The sequence below is a fragment of the Doryrhamphus excisus genome, chromosome 2 (genome assembly GCF_030265055.1).
Source record: "Doryrhamphus excisus isolate RoL2022-K1 chromosome 2, RoL_Dexc_1.0, whole genome shotgun sequence".
NCBI classification, from domain to species: Eukaryota; Metazoa; Chordata; class Actinopteri; order Syngnathiformes; family Syngnathidae; genus Doryrhamphus; species Doryrhamphus excisus.
In genome coordinates, this window is record NC_080467.1 from 25,220,845 (window position 1) to 25,239,244 (window position 18,400).

An 18,400-nucleotide genomic window follows, 5' to 3' on the forward strand; every position below is an offset into this window, starting at 1 on the left:
TGTTTTTTTGTTTCTGTGTTTTTCAACTTGCTTCTAATGCACTTTTCTGGTCAAAAAAACCCGGGAAACCTCACACACACTCAACAGGGGCCCCGGGAGCATCCAAAAATGGCATAAAATGCCAGAGTTTGAATTTGGTGATTTTTGGAAAAAAAAGGTAAGGGGTTAGGATGGCGTTTTTTTCAGTTTTTTCAACTTGCTTCTAATGTACTTTTTTGGTGAAAAAGACAGGGGAAACCTCTCACACACTCAACAGGGGCCCAAGAAGTATCCAAAAATTGCATAAAATGCCAGAGTTTGAATTTGGTGATTTTTTGAAAAAAAACGTAAAAAAAACTGAAAAAAACACCATCTTGCTTCTATTGCACTTTTCTGGTCCAGAAATACAGGGAAACCTCACACACACACACACACTCAACAGGGGCCCCAGAAGCATCCAAAAATGGCATAAAATGCCGGAGTTTGAATTTGGTGATTTTTGAAAAAAACGTAAGGGGTTAGGATGTCGTTTTTCTTTGTTAGTTTTTTTCAACTTGCTTCTAATGCACTTTTCCTATGGGTGGTGCACTCACGGTGGCGGGGGTGATGGTGACTCTGGTCAGCATCTGTTTGACCAGGCGGTAACGCTCGCAGAGAGGCTTCACCACCAGACGCTCCTCTCGAGTCACCTAGGTCACACGAAGGACACTCGATGTACTCCTACATCCATCCTTGCATGTAATAAAAGTCCACGCGGTGTCGTGCGGAGGTGACTCACCGGTCGGCCGTGCAGGCCTTCGTAGTGCAGCAGGTTCTTCTGCAGGACCGTCTTCTCACAGGACAACTGCTCTTTGGTCATCTTCTACACAAAAACGCCACATTTGAGGCTTCATTACTTTGTCCTGTCGCCTTCAGGAGGAAGCACTCGCTCACCTTGATGTCATCGGGCCAGCCGTCCTCCCTCCGTTTGCCCGTCACCCTGAGTTGGATCAGCTCCAGGGTCTCCTCCCTGCTGGGGTGCTGACCTTTGGCCTCGCCCGCCGACGCCTCGTGGGATCCCTGGTCCAGGGTGGAGCCGAAGCTCTTGGGCAGTGTGTTGCTGCGAGGACGCGTCAGGGGGCCGAGCTCACTCTCGGCGCGGTGTTTGGCATCTGAAGGGAGTGACCGCAGGTACCAAGGTCAAAGGTCGAATCAAACAACGAGTGAGATCAACTAAAGATGGAAGACAACTGGAATGTAAACATCTTAATATCTAATGGAGATCACAACATGGTGGATCACACACACACACACACACACACACACACACACACACACACACACACACACACACACACACCTTCCTAAACTAACAAGTGGGTGCATTCACACTAAATATAAACATGGAAATACCAATACAGAAAATATGAATCATAAAAATGTATAATACAATCATTTAAAAAAATAACATGAAATAATCCATAAATATGCTTCAACTGACAAGTGAAACAAAGTAAAGAACCTAAACTACATCATTGTGACAAAACAAATGAACGCATCTTCTAACGTGTTTTACTGCTGTTCTGTAGACTGCTAATCAATAATAACAATAATGGATTAGATATAAAGTACACCTTATGTCTTTGGTTAACAAAAACAATGATTTCTGACGCATTCATAGTTGTTAAACATGATAAAAAAGGTCAAAAAGTGAGACAACTCCAAAAGGAATCATTTCAGCGACAGCAAGAGTGAGTGCTCGTCTCGCTATTAGACCATCTTTAACGTTTAACTCTCTCTGTGAAGCAAAAGCTCGTAACAGCAAAACAAAGCTCATCAATAAGATGTTTGGTCAAACATTTGAGCTTTGGGCAACTTTCGTCTGGTGTATTTATTTGTATAAAAGACTTTTAATAGCCATCTCTAATGTTCCTGGATTATTACTTGGAAAATGCGTGCACATGTATGATATATATCATACATATATATATGATATATACAGTGAAGAAAATAAGTATTTGAACACCCTGCTATTTTGCTATTTCTCCCACTTAGAAATCATGGAGGGGTCTGAAATTTTCATCGTAGGTGCATGTCCACTGTGAGAGAGATAAACTAAAAAGAAAAATCCAGAAATCACAATGCATGATTTTTTAACAATTTATTTGTGTGATACAGCTGCAAATAAGTATTTGAACACCTGTGTATCATCTAGAATTCTGACCCTGAAAGACCTGTTAGTCTGCCCATTAGAAGTCCACCTGCACTCCATGTATCATCCTGAATCAGATGCACCTGTTTGAGGTCGTTAGCTGCATAAAGACACCTGTCCACCCCATACAATCAGTAAGACTTTAACTTGTAACATGGCGAAGACCAAAGAGCTGTCCAAAGACACCAGAGACAAAATTGTACACCTCCACAAGGCTGGAAAGGGCTACGGAGCAATTACCAAGCAGCTTGGTGAAAAAAGGTCCACTGTTGGAGCTATCATTAGAAAATGGAAGAAGCTAAACATGACGGTCAATCTCAATCGGAGTGGAGCCCCATGCAAGATATCACCTCGTGGGGTCTCAATGATTCTAAGAAAGGTGAGGAATCAGCCCAGAACTACACGACAGGACTTGGTCAATGACCTGAAAAGAGCTGGGACCACCGTTTCCAAGGTTACTGTAGGTAATACACTAAGACGTCATGATGTGAAATCATGCATGGCACGAAAGGTTCCCCTGCTTAAACCAGCACATGTCAAGGCCCGTCTTAAGTTTGCATATGACCATTTGGATGATACAGAGGAGTCATGGGAGAAAGTTTTATGGTCAGATGAGACCAAAATAGAACTTTTTGGTCATAATTCCAATAAGCGTGTTTGGAGGAAGAAGAATGAAGAGTACAATCCGAAGAACACCATCCCTACTGTGAAGCATGGGGGTGGTAGCATCATGCTTTGGGGGTGTTTTTCTGCACATGGGACAGGACGAGTGCACTGCATTAAAGAGAGGATGACTGGGGCCGTGTATTGTGAGATTTTGGGGAACAACCTCCTTCCCTCTGTCAGAGCATTGAAGATGGGTCGTGGCTGGGTCTTCCAACACGACAACGACCCGAAGCACACAGCCAGGAAAACCAAGGAGTGGCTCCGTAAGAAGCATATCAAGGTTCTAGCATGGCCCAGCCAGTCTCCAGACCTGAACCCAATCGAAAATCTTTGGAGGGAGCTCAAACTCCGTGTTTCTCAGCGACAGCCCAGAAACCTGACTGATCTAGAGAAGATCTGTGTGGAGGAGTGGGCCAAGATCCCTCCTGCAGTGTGTGCAAACCTGGTGAAAAACTACAGGAAACGTTTGACCTCTGTAATAGCAAACAAAGGCTACTGTACCAAATATTAACATTCGTTTTCTCAGGTGTTCAAATACTTATTAGCAGCTGTATCACACTAATAAATTGTTAAAAAAATCATGCATTGTGATTTCTGGATTTTTCTTTTTAGTTTATCTCTCTCACAGTGGACATGCACCTACGATGAAAATTTCAGACCCCTCCATGATTTCTAAGTGGGAGAAATAGCAAAATAGCAGGGTGTTCAAATACTTATTTTCTTCACTGTATATATATATATACATATACAGATATATACACTACCGTTCAAAAGTTTGGGGTCACTTAGAAATTTCCTTATTTTTTTAAGAAAAGCACTGTTTTTTTCAACGAAGATAACTTTAAACTAATCAGAAATACACTCTATACATTGTTAATGTGGTAAATGACTATTCTAGCTGCAAATGTCTGGTTTTTAGTGTAATATCTACATAGGTGTATAGAGGCCTATTTCCAGCAACTATCACTCCAGTGTTCTAATGGTACAATGTGTTTGCTCATTGCGTCAAAAGGCTAATGGATGATTAGAAAACCCTTGTGCAATCATGTTGGCACAGCTGAAAACAGTTTAGCTGGTTAGAGACTCTATGAAACTGACCTTCCTTTGAGCAGGTTGAGTATCTGGAGCATCACGTTTGTGGGGTCGATTAAACGCTCAAAATGACCAGAAAAAGAGAACTTTCATGTGAAACTCGACAGTCTATTCTTGTTCTTAGAAATGAAGGCTATTCCATGCAAGAAATTGCCAAGAAACTGAAGATTTCCTACAACGGTGTGTACTACTCCCTTCAGAGAACAGCACAAACAGGCTCTAACCAGAGTAGAAAGAGAAGTGGGAGGCCCCGCTGCACATCTAAGCAAGAAGATAAGTACATTAGAGTCTCTAGTTTGAGAAATAGACGCCTCACAGGTCCTCAACTGGCAGCTTCATTAAATAGTACCCGCAAAACGCCAGTGTCAACATCTACAGTGAAGAGGCGACTCCGGGATGCTGGCCTTCAGGGCAGAGTGGCAAAGAAAAAACCATATCTGAGACTGGCCAATAAAAGAAAAAGATTAATATGGGCAAAAGAACACAGACATTGGACAGAGGAAGATTGGAAAAAAGTGTTATGGACGGACGAATCAAAGTTTGAGGTGTTTGGATCACACAGAAGAACATTTGTGAGACGCAGAACAACTGAAAAGATGCTGGAAGAGTGCCTGACACCATCTGTCAAGCAAGGTGGGGGTAACGTGATGGTCTGGGGTTGCTTTGGTGCTGGTAAGGTGGGAGATTTGTTCAAGGTAAAAGGGATTTTGAATAAGGAAGGCTATCACTCCATTTTGCAACGCCATGCCATACCCTGTGGACAGCGCTTGATTGGAGCCAATTTCATCCTACAACAGGACAATGACCCAAAGCACACCTCCAAATTGTGCAAGAACTATTTAGAGAAGAAGCAGGCAGCTGGTATTCTATCTGTAATGGAGTGGCCAGCGCAGTCACCAGATCTAAACCCCATTGAGCTGTTGTGGGAGCAGCTTGACCGTATGGTACGCAAGAAGTGCCCATCCAGCCAATCCAACTTGTGGGAGGTGCTTCTAGAAGTGTGGGGTGAAATTTCTCCAGATTACCTCAACAAATTAACAGCTAGAATGCCAAAGGTCTGCAATGCTGTCATTGCTGCAAATGGAGGATTCTTTGACGAAAGCAAAGTTTGAAGGAAAAAATTATTATTTCAAATACAAATCATTATTTCTAACCTTATCAATGTCTTGACTATATTTTCTATTCATTTTAAAACTCATGTGGTAAATAAAAGTGTGACTTTTCATGGAAAACACAAAATTGTCTGGGTGACCCCAAACTTTTGAACGGTAGTGTATATATACAGATATATATATATACAGATATATATATACAGATATACATATATATACATATATATATATATATACAGATATATATATATATATATATATACACACAGATATATATATATATATATATATATATATATATATATATATATATACAGATATATATATATACAGATATATATATACATATATATATATATATATATACATATATATACTATATGTACTATATTTATATGTATGTACATTGGTTTGTTACACTATATGTATGTAATGTATATACATATATACACACACACACATATATATAGGACACTATGGACGGAAATGGGCCTGATTAGTACATTTTCACTTCAGAGTGTACTTTTGTTACATTGTAGAGTGTAAGTTTGTACATTACGAGTGTCACTTATTTGCAAAAATGTGTGTATGTGTGCAGTTATCCCCAAGTTTATTATCGATTATTAATTAGTTGAGAATTTTGTCAAAGTAGGATTCCTTATTGATATATTAAATATTTTCATAGTTCGCATAGAAACCTGCTTATGACATTCTCAATAATGTTAACATTAGAGCCCACTAGGCATGAAATAACACCCCTATAGTCACTGTTACACTCCCATTATCCAAAATAGTATGAGAAAATAGACGTATGCTTATGTATATTGGATTATTAGCTGGAGTGGATTACATTCGCAACAGTAGAGAGAGTTGTTATAATGATGATATTATTATTATTGTGCCTGTTGTGAGATCATTTCAAAAAGTAATAAGAGTCAGTTGTTCCAGTAATCATGTCCAATACTTGTGTGCCTCTCCGAACATTACAGTAACATTACCGACCAACCACGAAACATGAATACATATGATTATTCATATATTTAACAAAAACAATTTCATTCACTCCATTTAAGCTGCATCTGCAAGATGCAAGAAAATGAGAATGTAAGCATTCTAATCTGAATGACATCACATGACGAGACATGACATCTGAGGAGCATACATGACATGAGGACACACAGACACAGACACACACACACACACACAGGTGGCAGCCATGCTGCTCGATCACAGAACGGAAGCAGGATGCTCTCACAGCGCCACCCGACAGTGGAAGTGTCTACTTACTGGCTCTTTGGTACTTACTGAGGTGACACGCTCTCGAGCTCAGGCCCGAGTTGGGATGGGCCGTGGGGGCGTGTGCGCAATGGGAAGGGGAAGAAGGGGGCGGGGCATGGTGGCGTCTGTGTGAATGGAGCAAAGCCTGGTGCCTCAACGTGCTTCTGGGGAAAAGATGGTGCTGGCGTCCTGCGCGGCCAACCGTGGGAGGGGGTGTCAATCAATGGACCAATTGGAGAGTGGGCGGGAGGGTGAGAAAGGGAGGAAAGTGGAGAGCGGGGGTTTGTGTTATTTGAGAAATGCTTCGGCCAGCAAAGGAGGGCGGTGGCGTGGTGGGGTTGGTTTTGGTGTGATGAAATGATGCACGTGTGTGGGAGACAGTCTAGCTGCATGTGACATGTTTACACTTATGATCAATGACTGCTGCACTTTCACATACGCCCCCCCCCACTGGTGAAGAGAGACAGTTCACACTGGAGGGTGGATGTGTGAGAGCCACATGTTAGTGCTGCATGCATGCTAGGTCGCTTCCAGGGTTACAACTCTTTGTGTGTGTGTGTGTGTGTGTGTCTATGTGTGTTTGTTGCATGCAGTAAAATGGCACACACACTCCCCACACACACGCACACGCGTGTCAAAGAGAAACGTCTACCTTTAATCTGCCGGCGGATCTTGGTGAGGTCAGTCATCCATTTGAGGACTTTGGTGTTAGCGGCCTTGTCCCCGTGAGATGGCTGCACACAGGAAGTGACGTGTTTTGTGACGTTTTATGGTAAAGATGTGAAAATGGCAGAGTTGAGACAGCTTTCACTTGTACCTTGTAGTTCTTCTCCTTCTCAAACTGCTCCTCAAACTGCTTGATCTTCTTCTTGAGGTGCTGAAGCTTCTTGGTGAGCTGGTGAGTCACTGAATCTCCTCCCCTGATCGCCTCCTTGGAGCCGAACGACACTCGTCTCGGCCTGAGGTTGCATGGAGAGTCAGAGGTGACAGAAACAAGGAAGCGGCAACTCGAGGGTGCCGTGCCGCGCGTCACCTGTGCGCTTTGGTGGGCGAGGTTGCATCCGCGTCCTGCTGGAGGAAGCGCTGGGCGCCGTGCACGCTGAAGTCGAGGAAGCGCCGCGCCAGCACGTGTGGGTGAGAGCGGGAGGACGACGGGGAGACGTCCTGCCTGCCCTCGCACTCGTCCTCCTCCCCGTCCTCCTCTAGGGGCAGCAGAGGGAGGGGGACCATGCGACCCGCCAGAGGGGAGAGCTGTGCCTCGCCGCTTTCGCTGTCGTCCTGCCAGGACTTGAAGGCAGGAACTGGATCTGAAGAAGAGGGGAAGGCAGAAGGCAGAGTCAGAGGTGATGTTGTTTAAGAGGGGACTTGCACATTGACTGCATTGAATGCAGCATGATAAGCGGGGTAGCTCCATGATGCAGCCCCCACAGATGCTCCAGTGCTACAAGGGCTTTAAAATGGCGAAAATAGACTTTAAGTCTAGTCTAAACATTATTACTCAGTTGCAAACGCTTTCGGCACAGGAAGTAGCTGCTTTCAGAGTAAACAGACCATGACACGTGACAGCATCTTTCCTCAATCAATCAAATCATGAAAGCATGAACAGAGGGTGAAAGATGAGGCAACAGTGACATCAAGTGGCCAACTAACACATTGCGGCTTTAAAAGGACAACAGTGAAGATAAGCGGTATAGAAAATGAATTCAACTAATTCAATAATTATTTGACTACGTTTGCTAAAATTGAACATTATTTCAAGTACACATGTTATATATTGACTTTAAGCTGTAAATAGGTTCATTGCACTACTGTATATATTACAGATTACAGATATATTACAGATATTATAGATCATACTGTTTATAATCTGTATAATCTGCAATAGCCATATTATAGTCATTTACATCCCTATAGTCATATATATCCACACTGTATCATAGTCATAGCCTGTTATAGTTTGTACATATATCTGTCCACTTACAGTTCTATTCTATTTCTACATTTACTTACTAATAAGGTATTTATAAATTTGCACTTCTGGTTGAATGCTAACTGCATTTTGTTGCCCTGTACCAGTGACATGAGCAATAACAATAAAGTTGAATTTAATCTAATCACACATATTAAACATTTAAGGCAAAAATACAAATGTTCCCTAATATATACATACATGTATACAGTGGTATGAGTTAAGTGTTTGCCATTTTCAAGATTTCTTATTTTCTGCATGTTTGCCACACTTAAATGCTTTAGATCAGGGGTGTCAAACATACGGCCCGCGGGCCGGATCCGGCCCGTCTGGTGGTTTGGTACGGCCCGGGGAAGAAAGCTGCAATGTATAAAAAAATATGATAATAATAATAAAAACCCACAACTTTTTATTATTGTAGGAGAAAATTTTTTTTCCCCTCAATAATAAATAATAATACATTTCATTTAAAAACTATATTGTGTGTGCAGTTGTGTTGTCATTGACTTGTTTGCTGATCCAAAACATTTAAGTGCAACAAACAAGCAAAACAATAACCACTGTGACAAAATTAAATAATAATAATAATAAGAAGAATAAAACCTAGTAAAAAGTACCCTGGTCTACAAAGGCCTAAGTGATGAATCTCTCAAGAGGGAAGAAGGACAATGAAACAAAAAGAAGAAAATGAAGAATGACACAGTTTTCTGTCCTTCTGGAGGGGTGTGAAGTTTGTTGTCGGGGCGTGGGATCGCACACGTGCAACCACTCACCTTGGCCTTCCTTCTGCAGGTGCATACATGAGAAGTCTATGGGAGGGAGGTGGAGATGATGAGGAGGAGGAGGTGGCGCTGTTTGGATGGAAGGAGGGTGAGGAAGAGGGAGAAGAGGAGAGACGGGAACAGCAGAGAAGACGAGCAGTGAGGTCCATCTGTCAGAAGGTCACTCGGCAACTTTCATTCAATGCAAACGCACGTTTATTACGAATGAATGACAAACATTTGAACGCACCACGAGGGATCATGACTCATGTTTTTTTTAGTCAAGAGGGTCTCGCCCGCCTCGTAACTAAATATCACATACCGTCCCATTGGCTGTCGGGGAAGAGCTGGATGTGGGGGGCGTGGCCAGTGTTGGCTGTTTGGCTGGTGTTGGCGTTCTGGTCGCACGAGTCCTGGAAGGTGACAGACACTCATCAAAGACAAATCCAAGCTGGACAGCAAGTGTGTGTGTGTGTGTGTGTGTGTGTGTGTTGACTTACACAGCTTGTGTTGTCACACAACTGATTGCCCTGCCTGAAAGATACAACACACAAAAATTGTTAAACTACAGGCGTGTGACAAGATCTTGCAAGATTTAAAAAGTGACAATATTTCTTGTTGGGAGAAATATTTATTTTTATCAAGGGCTTAATTAAGGGCATAATTACCAACCTGTTTTTTTAATCCTTCGATAAATCGATATATCCATTATCATGACAGGCATAATTCATTCATTTTCTACCGCTTTTTCCTCACGAGGGTCGCGGGGGTGCTGGAGCCTATCCCAGCTGTCTTGGGGCGAGAGGCGGGGTACACCCTGGACTGGTGGCCAGCCAATCACAGGGCACATATAGACAAACAACCATTCACACTCACATTCATACCTATGGACAATTTGGAGTGGCCAATTAACCTAGCATGTTTTTGGAATGTGGGAGGAAACCGGAGTACCCGGAGAAAACCCACGCATGCACGGGGAGAACATGCAAACTCCACACAGAGATGGCCGAGGGTGGAATTGAACCCGGGTCTCCTAGCTGTGAGGTCTGCGCGCTAACCACTCGCCCGCCGTGCCGTGACCAATAATAAGCACATAAAAATATGTTTGTGTATGTGAGGTATGCTCAACAGGCTATGAGAGGGTGTATCAAACGCAGAAGTGTTCAGTTCCTCCAGTGAGCGAGAGAAACGGACACTGTGAGGGGAAGTGAACACATCACGTCTCCGCCGTAGTAATGAAACATCAAGGACAGCAGCCATCTTACCTGGCAGTGTTGATGTTGTTCTCAGAATCTCGGACAGTGTCCAACTCCATTCCTGAACCCTCCTCCAGATCGCCCGATGGCACCAGTGCATCCTGGGAGAAACAAGTTCAATCCCCCATGAGTGTCATTCAGAAACACTAAAGGAACTATGCGCACATGACGCCATGTCTTTCCGCCTATGTTAGAGCCTCCCCCTCTCTCACCTGTGTGTTGTTCTTTTGCTCCCGGTCGTCATGGTGACCAGGATCTGCTGGCTCGCTGGCAAAGAAGATTAAAGAGCGTTAAGAAAAGAGCGGAAGAGCAATGGAAAAAGGTCGTATAAAAACAGTCCGTGATGATGGAAAGTCACAAATATCCCAGCACGTGTCGCCAGCGGAGGCGACTAACCCCTGGACAGCTGCTATGGCTGAAACGTGTCGTCATAATATACACTCTTTCCTCTCTAACGTGGCGTGTTGACACTTTTACTGGTAACTTGAACCTGGGGAGGATTGTGTATGAGGTCTCTTTGAGCAGCGTGTGTGTGAGGCTGCCCTCTAAACTATTGGTGATGTGGAAAAAAAAACCCTGTATGTGTGTGTGTGTGTGTGTCACAAGATGCGGCACTTGAACGTTGTATCAGTTAATAGTGTTTGTCTCACCCTTGGCTGGCAAAGTCGCCTAGGTCTTGGTCAATGGAGGTCTTCAGGTCAAAGAAATGCTGCTCCACTGCGGCTCTGATGGTTCGTTCAATTATCCTAAAGACACACAACATTGTCATTGTGTAGCTTCAACACAAAAACGACACATGAGACGAGTGAGTCCATGAGAGCCAGATGAGAATTTAGCAATATTTAGCATCTACTAATTTAATGTCGACTACATTTGATTCTTCTGCACTCTTTGTATGCTGGCGGCCCCGCCTCCACCCACAGAGACAGGTACTGTATCACTGACAAAAGGGCTCACTCTGTTCATGCCGCTGTTCTATGGAACAAATGCACTAATGCACAGAGTGAACCCTCTTCCTGCCAGTTTGAAGGCAGGAGATGAGGAAAAATCCTCACGAGGGTCGCGGGCGTGCTGGAGCCTATCCCAGCTGTCGTCGAGTGAGAGGCGGGGTACACCCTGGACTGGTGGCCAGCCAATCACAGGGCACAATGAATCAATACATATGGCAATATATTTAGCCTGGCAAAGTTATCGAGTTCATTTTTATTTATTGTGTAATAAATTAGTAATAATAAGTTAGCGTGCAGACCTCACAGCTAGGAGACCAGGGTTCAATTCCACCCTTGGCCATCTCTGTGTGGAGTTTGCATGTTCTCCCCGTCCATGCGTGGGTTTTCTCCGGGTACTCCGGTTTCCTCCCACATTCCAAAAACATGCTAGGTTAATTGGCGACTCCAAATTGTCCATAGGTATGAATGTGAGTGTGAATGGTTGTTTGTCTATATGTGCCCTGGGATTGGCTGGCCACCAGTCCAGGGTGTACCCTGCCGCTCGTCCGAAGACAGCTGGGATAGGCTCCAGCGCCCCCGCGACCCTCGTGAGGAAAAAGCGGTAGAAAATGAATGAATGAATTTATTTATCATCCCAGTCCTTGTCATGTTTTAATCTTGAAGATCTTGTGACACAAGATATTAATCAACATTTTCATGTCAATAAGCACGATTATGTAGCCAGTGGCTAATTTCCATTTTTAGTCTGAGGGCATGTTGATGTAAGTACAGTACCAACAACATTTAATATAAAAGAAGAGAAGAAAGAACAAATAAAAACAGTAAAAGAATAGGCATAAACCGTGCATTTGGGGAGCTAAAGTGTTAGATGTCATAATCTTGACATAATTCTTACACACAAATGTGTGCAGATATATTGCCTTGTATGCTTCTCATGAGCTACATAATGGCTGACAAGAATTTCATTCCGTGACGAGCTGTCCTCCACACTGTAAAAGGTAACAACACCCTTCACTCTGACCTTTCTTGGACGGATGAACACTTGATCCTCCGGATCTACCGAGATTCTTTTGGGAGCTTTCTTTATCACCACACTCATTTACTTTAGCTCAGCGTCCTCTCCAGTTAAGAAGGAAGATGAAGTCAGTGAATGACACACGTTTGGTCCCAACATGGGAACATGGCTGACTTTGGGCTTTGCGTAGTAGTGTATGCATTAAAGGTTTCAGAATTGCACGCACAGTAAAAATGTGTATGCAGCTGTCTGCCTCCTGAGATCCTCAGTTAGGAAGATGGATGCACGTCACCGTGACAACCCAAAGAGCCGAGCTAAATGTTGTGCAATGATAGTAAGGACTGTCTACATGGGTAGCTTCTTTAGGAAGGAGGGAAATACACAGCTGTATTATATATGTACACTTTAATGTGTATATAATGCGGCCAATGGACTGTCAATGAGTTTGTGTTGTGTGCTGCGGACTCGGTTGCGTGATAAGAAGATTGACTGCACACGGCTGATAGTCATGTGACGGCATGTGACTCCTTGCCGCTCTAAACGCACCGAGAGGCATGCACAATCATTTAGTGTCCGATGTATCAAACAGACTTTGTCCCAGTTTGCATGCAGCGCTGTCGCCACTATCATACAGACGGCATCATTAGGTGAGATAAAAGTGCGTGCACATAATCAAAGCATCATGTGCATGGGTCATATCAGGGTCACGCAGGTCAACGAGAAAAAGGTGACCTTTATATAACAGGAGGCTAGTAGGAGACACAATAATGTCCAGCGTTTTTCAGTGTGATGTTTTAATTGAGCTACCAAAGTGTGTGTGTGTGTGTGTGTGTGTGTACTCACTCTGCAGAGTCAGCAGGCAGCATGGGCAAAGGGGAGAGATGGGAGCTGTAGATGGGAAAGATATGGTTAGAACATTACGTTCTCCTGGACTCCCATTCGAGACATCCACTGACCTTGAAGAGTGAGGGTAAGGGTCAGGATGTGTGTGTGTGTGTGTGTGTGTGTGTGTGTGTGTGTGAGTGAGAAACGCTGGACAGCGGCAGTCAAAGCAGGAAGACGCATCACAATAAAGATGCTTACCAAGGCGTACAAAGTTGCAGCTAATGACGCCGCGCTGGGTGGGCACATATTTATGGAGGCTACTGTTACTCATCAGATACATTGAGTTTGAGGTGAAAGAGGTTGTATTCCCACAGTACTCTCTGCATGCCCACAAAGCTGGGATCCAGCTAAGATGTGCCCGCGGATGCTCACAAACTCTACCACAGAACATTTATATAACACAGCAACACATCACAAGGTCATTTATACTACAGAGCAATGCTTGCGTGTGTGCGTGTCTCATTAGTGAAACTTACATAACCTTGACACCTCTCTCCATCTTCATGTGTGCTGTTCTGTTCTTGTTTGTTGTTAAGCCATTTGGGCTTGTCAATTTCCGCACACCTGACTTTGTGTAGAAATCCAAAATGTGTCCACACTTCAGCCTTGTACGCCGCAGGGGCCGCTGTTATGTGCTGGCACTCGGGAATCTCGTTCAATGTCCTTGCCTAATTGACTACGTAAGTGCTGCCACCTAACCATCGGAGGTTTCAATTAAAATCAGAAATGAACCTTTGCCGTGTCTGCACTTGAATAAATACCATATACAGTCTCTGATAAATGTCTAAAAATATCCATATCATACTTTTTAATATCGATACAGTTTCGTGGAACGAAGTATACAAAACGATATTTTCTTACAGCCCTACTAATGTGGTAATATCAGTCTCCTATTACAACAATAAACCTGAGTGTGAGTGTACATCACAATATACTTGAGGTACTCTCCCCATCAAATTGCACACAGATCCCAGAGAGTACTTGGGCTCCCGAGTCGCCCCCGGAGTCAGCAGCATCACTAGCCCGGCACGCCTGACAGCGTAACACGGATGTTACGCAATGATGTCTCCTGGAGATCTCTGATCTCACACCATTGTGCTCCAGAGGCCATGGACCAAAATAATGTGCTTTTCAGGCCCTCAGGGGGTTCCTGACCTCCTCAAGCTCCCTGTGAGACAAAGATAACAATACAAATTGGGCCCTCAAGGCCGCCACATATCAGCCTTCATCAGGTGCTCTCTAGATTCCCTGGGGGTTAGGGGGTGACCGTGTCATGCACTCAGAGCTGTTACATACAAAAATGATAATACAGTATCAGTAGTATTTGTAGTATTTTCTAAAAGTGGTTTGGGCCACAATATAATACCATTACAGTGAAACCTCTCACGTCAAATACACACAATTGGGAATTTGATCAATAATTCATTCATTTTCTACTGCTTTTCCTCACGAGGGTCGCGGGGGGTGCTGGAGCCTGGAGACAAGTGTCCTGGGCCTAGGTGATGGATGTGTCATGAAGCCGAAGGGGAATGCTAATGAGTTGATGATGTTCTTGTGTTTCAAGTACATGGGCCAGACGTGGCCGTCAAAGAGGCCGGGAGGGTCTGGTACCGTGTAGTTCCTTGAGCACCTCCTCTTTTTGCATTCTTCATACGGGATGGAAATAAAGTAACGCTGGTTCAGCACGTCGATCAATGGTTGGTAGGTGGTAGAGGCAGGGTACACCCTGGACTGGTGGCCAGCCAATCACAGGGCACATATAGACAAACAACCATTCACACTCACATTCATACCTATGGACAATTTGGAGTCGCTAATTAACCTAGCATGTTTTTGGAATGTGGGAGGAAACCGGAGTACCCGGAGAAAACCCACGCATGCACGGGGAGAACATGCAAACTATACACTGAGATGGCCGAGGGTGAAATTGAACCCTGGTCTCCTAGCTGTGAAGTCTAAGCACTCGACCGCTGTGCAGCCCCTTGATGAATAATGCCATGAAAAATATGTCTCCAAAGATACACAAGTGGGTGGTGCATACGTAAGAGTAATTTGCGGTCAAGCTGTGGGTCCCCACAGGTGCTGCTGTCAGCAACTCTCTTTCTGTTCTATCTGCAGAATATGACTACCTACTGCAACACACACACACGCCCACACAAATCATAAACAAGTCTGCCAGCCAGCCGCATGTGAAACATTCACAAACATTTACAGTCTTTCATGTGGGAGGCGACAGCTTGCGATCGCACGTCTGAATGCAAAGTATCCAGTGTATAGACAGAGGAGGTCAAAGGTGAGTGTATGGTTTCTGCATGGATACAGACCACATGTTAACGGTATCTTATTGAATAAAAACTTTATGTCTATTCTCATCTATCCACCGAGTCCACGAAGAAAAAGAAACCAATCTCAATGATCTCGCTTCTTCCATTCATAATTCATTTAGAATTGGGGGTGTTTAAGCATCACTTCAGTGATCAACTTGAAACACTCGGAGCATAATTAGTGCACATTCATTCAGCTTGGCTCTCATTCATTCACAAAACGAGGCGCTCCAGTCATACAGAGGAGTTATGCAACCATAATGTTTACCTCTGCAGCAGAACGTCACAGGCCATTCTCATGGCTTTTGTTGTCTCTTCCCTCTCTCTGAGGATCCAGCCTAAGGGGGGGTAAGTGGCGACGTATGACAGCCTTGAGCTGAAGTCAGCAACTTTAGTTGGAGTTGTCAAAGTCCAGATCTGCTGCTGCTGTTTTTGTTTTTTTTTGTCTGAACTACACTCAGCACCTCTTCCTTCTTTTGCCTTTTAATTGTGGGACAATCCAGCTGCTCACCTCCGATGTGTCCTTGTTCGGTTATCCCAGCCGAATGCTGTGATGATTCAGCATGAGAAGCAGCAGGTCCAGCAGCACAGCCAGGTTAGAGCCTGGGTGCATTATGTGGACTCGTCTCGTCGGCAACTGTCACCTGGCACCCCGTGTGTGCCGAGTACTGCAGTAAACATCCAGGACTCCTCTCAAATATGTCCTGATGTATCTAAGCAACAACCCTGGGAGGCTGTGAAGACGAGTGGAATGGGAGGGGCTCAAGTTTGGAGCCAATTAAATGGAGGGAAATACTTCTAGGAGCCAATAAGCAGCAGGGGACTGGGAGGAGCTTTTCTGGTCCATTATGTGAGGACTACAGTTCGCAGCTATGACAGCCAGTCCACTGGGGCACGCACACGCTCAGAAAATGATTGACAGGGGTACAGAACGGCAGCTAAATAAACAGAAAAAGTCATATTTGAAGTAGGGTTGTCAAAAATAACCTGTCAAAGGGGATAAGTAATTTAACTTATTTAATCATGTGAATTTATTTAGTGGAATTAAAGCATACGCATCATGGAAAGCCACGTCTTTGTGTTACGACGGCAGAGTCGGACGCTCGTTTGGAACTTTATTGTGACATCAAGACAGCAACAGCAGTACAATTGAACAGTACAGTGTTTTTACTCAACTATTTTTATTTCTTTTTCTCTACAGTAAAGCGTCTGAGTACTCTGAAAAGCGTTGTACAAATAAAATAAATTACTATTAATTCCAACATCATATACCTGTACTGTATCTCCAACTCATAAACACGTCTCTAGTCCTTCCAGCCTCGGAGCGACACTTCCTCACTGTCACTCTCATTGCTGATAACAACATGGTTAAAGTGTTCTGCAACTAGTATTAAGACAGATTTTCAGACATGTGCGTTATCTTGTAGGTCGATTTAAATTTTCAGTTGATTTGGAGCACAGATATATGGATATATTATAATCCTGTCTTGTCTTATCTTTCTTAAAAATGGGAATATTTCAGTCAGTTGCAAATATGATTATTCATTCATTCATTCATTCTCTACCGCTTTTCCCTCACAAGGGTCGCGGGGGTGCTGGAGCCTATCCCAGCTGTCTGGACTGGTGGCCAGCCAATCACAGGGCACATATAGACAAACAACCATTCACACTCACATTCATACCTATGGACAATTTGGAGTCGCTAATTAACGTAGCATGTTTTTGGAATGTGGGAGGAAACCGGAGTACCCGGAGAAAACCCACGCATGCACGGAGAGAACATGCAAACTCCACACAGAGATGGCCGAGGGTGGAATTGAACCCTGGTCTCCTAGCTGTGAGGTCTGCGCGCTCGACCTTGCAAATATGATTAATCATGATTAATTACTTTGAAAAATGTAATGAATATGCTAAAAATATTTAACCAATGGACAGCCCTAATTTGAATATATGAAAAAAAGACACCCCCACTAGTATGTCTTGACACTGTGGAAAACCAGGGATTGAACATACTGCAATCTGCTGATTGTTGATACAGTACGTATTGTAAAACACAGCACTGCTTGCTTCACTTTGTCCTGATAAGCAATGTACACATTCACATTCTTCTACTGAGCACTGTGTGACCTGGACAAGGGACACTGAACTGTAGAAGCTGGAGCTACTGTACAGAGAAGCAAATCATCAGTCAAGCTTTATTGGCTGATATTTCTCCTGATTCAACTCCTGCCGCTTCACAGACTGATAACAGTGAAATAATGAAGTGCAGTTACATAAGTAACTATTTAGCAAACAGTATGCCGGCCTTATAGTGACCCACATGATGACGTCACAACCCCAAAAATAGTCCATTAACAATGGTAACTCATTTATTTCATGAATTAGGTTACAACGTTTAGCGTAATTAACTCATGCACATCATGTCAAGCCATATGTTATGACAGCAGATAGACCCACACAGTAACAGCACTGCAATTCCAACACCAAATATGTATCTCCAACTCACAAATCACAGTCCTCCTCGGAATGACACTTCCGCACTGTCACGAGACGGCTGCAGGATGCATTCACGGACACTCTGAAAATTACGACATTTATGAGCGTATGTGTGGTGTAAATAAACAGAAAGACAAAGAAAATATCCTTATCGCTCGCTAACCTAACTCTGCAGTCCAATTTGATGCTTGCAATGGTGCTGCATAATAACGTCAAAGTGCACACAAGAGTGATCAAAAAGTGATCAAACTGTTTTCTTTTCATCTGCTCTCCAAATACAAAGCTACGACGTCTTGCATTATTCAGCTGATAGAAATCAGAAAGCATTTTTCAAGTGTGGGATCCTTCAAGATGCGTGTGTGAAGGACTGCGGTACCAGGAGTAGAACTGAGAACTGATAAGGCATGTGAGACAAAGTGTTATCTA

General features: G+C 43.7%; 1 protein-coding gene across 5 annotated transcripts in view; it reads right to left on the minus strand.

Annotated features, from left to right (window-relative positions):
- Positions 1-18,400, minus strand: part of fam13b (family with sequence similarity 13 member B) — a 45,525-nt gene that overhangs the window by 2,094 nt on the left and 25,031 nt on the right. For 2 of the 5 annotated variants that reach the window (XM_058064676.1, XM_058064677.1), the window contains exons 8-21: positions 13,113-13,157; positions 10,955-11,050; positions 10,517-10,571; positions 10,314-10,405; positions 9,549-9,582; positions 9,371-9,461; positions 9,061-9,138; positions 7,352-7,625; positions 7,136-7,277; positions 6,971-7,052; positions 6,346-6,507; positions 913-1,130; positions 758-841; positions 573-668 (exon numbers count right to left, since the gene is read on the minus strand). In XM_058064676.1, the coding sequence (XP_057920659.1) occupies positions 573-668; positions 758-841; positions 913-1,130; positions 6,346-6,507; positions 6,971-7,052; positions 7,136-7,277; positions 7,352-7,625; positions 9,061-9,138; positions 9,371-9,461; positions 9,549-9,582; positions 10,314-10,405; positions 10,517-10,571; positions 10,955-11,050; positions 13,113-13,157 (1,549 nt within the window). The remainder of the gene's footprint in view (positions 1-572; positions 669-757; positions 842-912; positions 1,131-6,345; positions 6,508-6,970; positions 7,053-7,135; positions 7,278-7,351; positions 7,626-9,060; positions 9,139-9,370; positions 9,462-9,548; positions 9,583-10,313; positions 10,406-10,516; positions 10,572-10,954; positions 11,051-13,112; positions 13,158-18,400) is intronic. The other 3 variants (XM_058064679.1, XM_058064680.1, XM_058064681.1) reach the window with 3 other exon arrangements.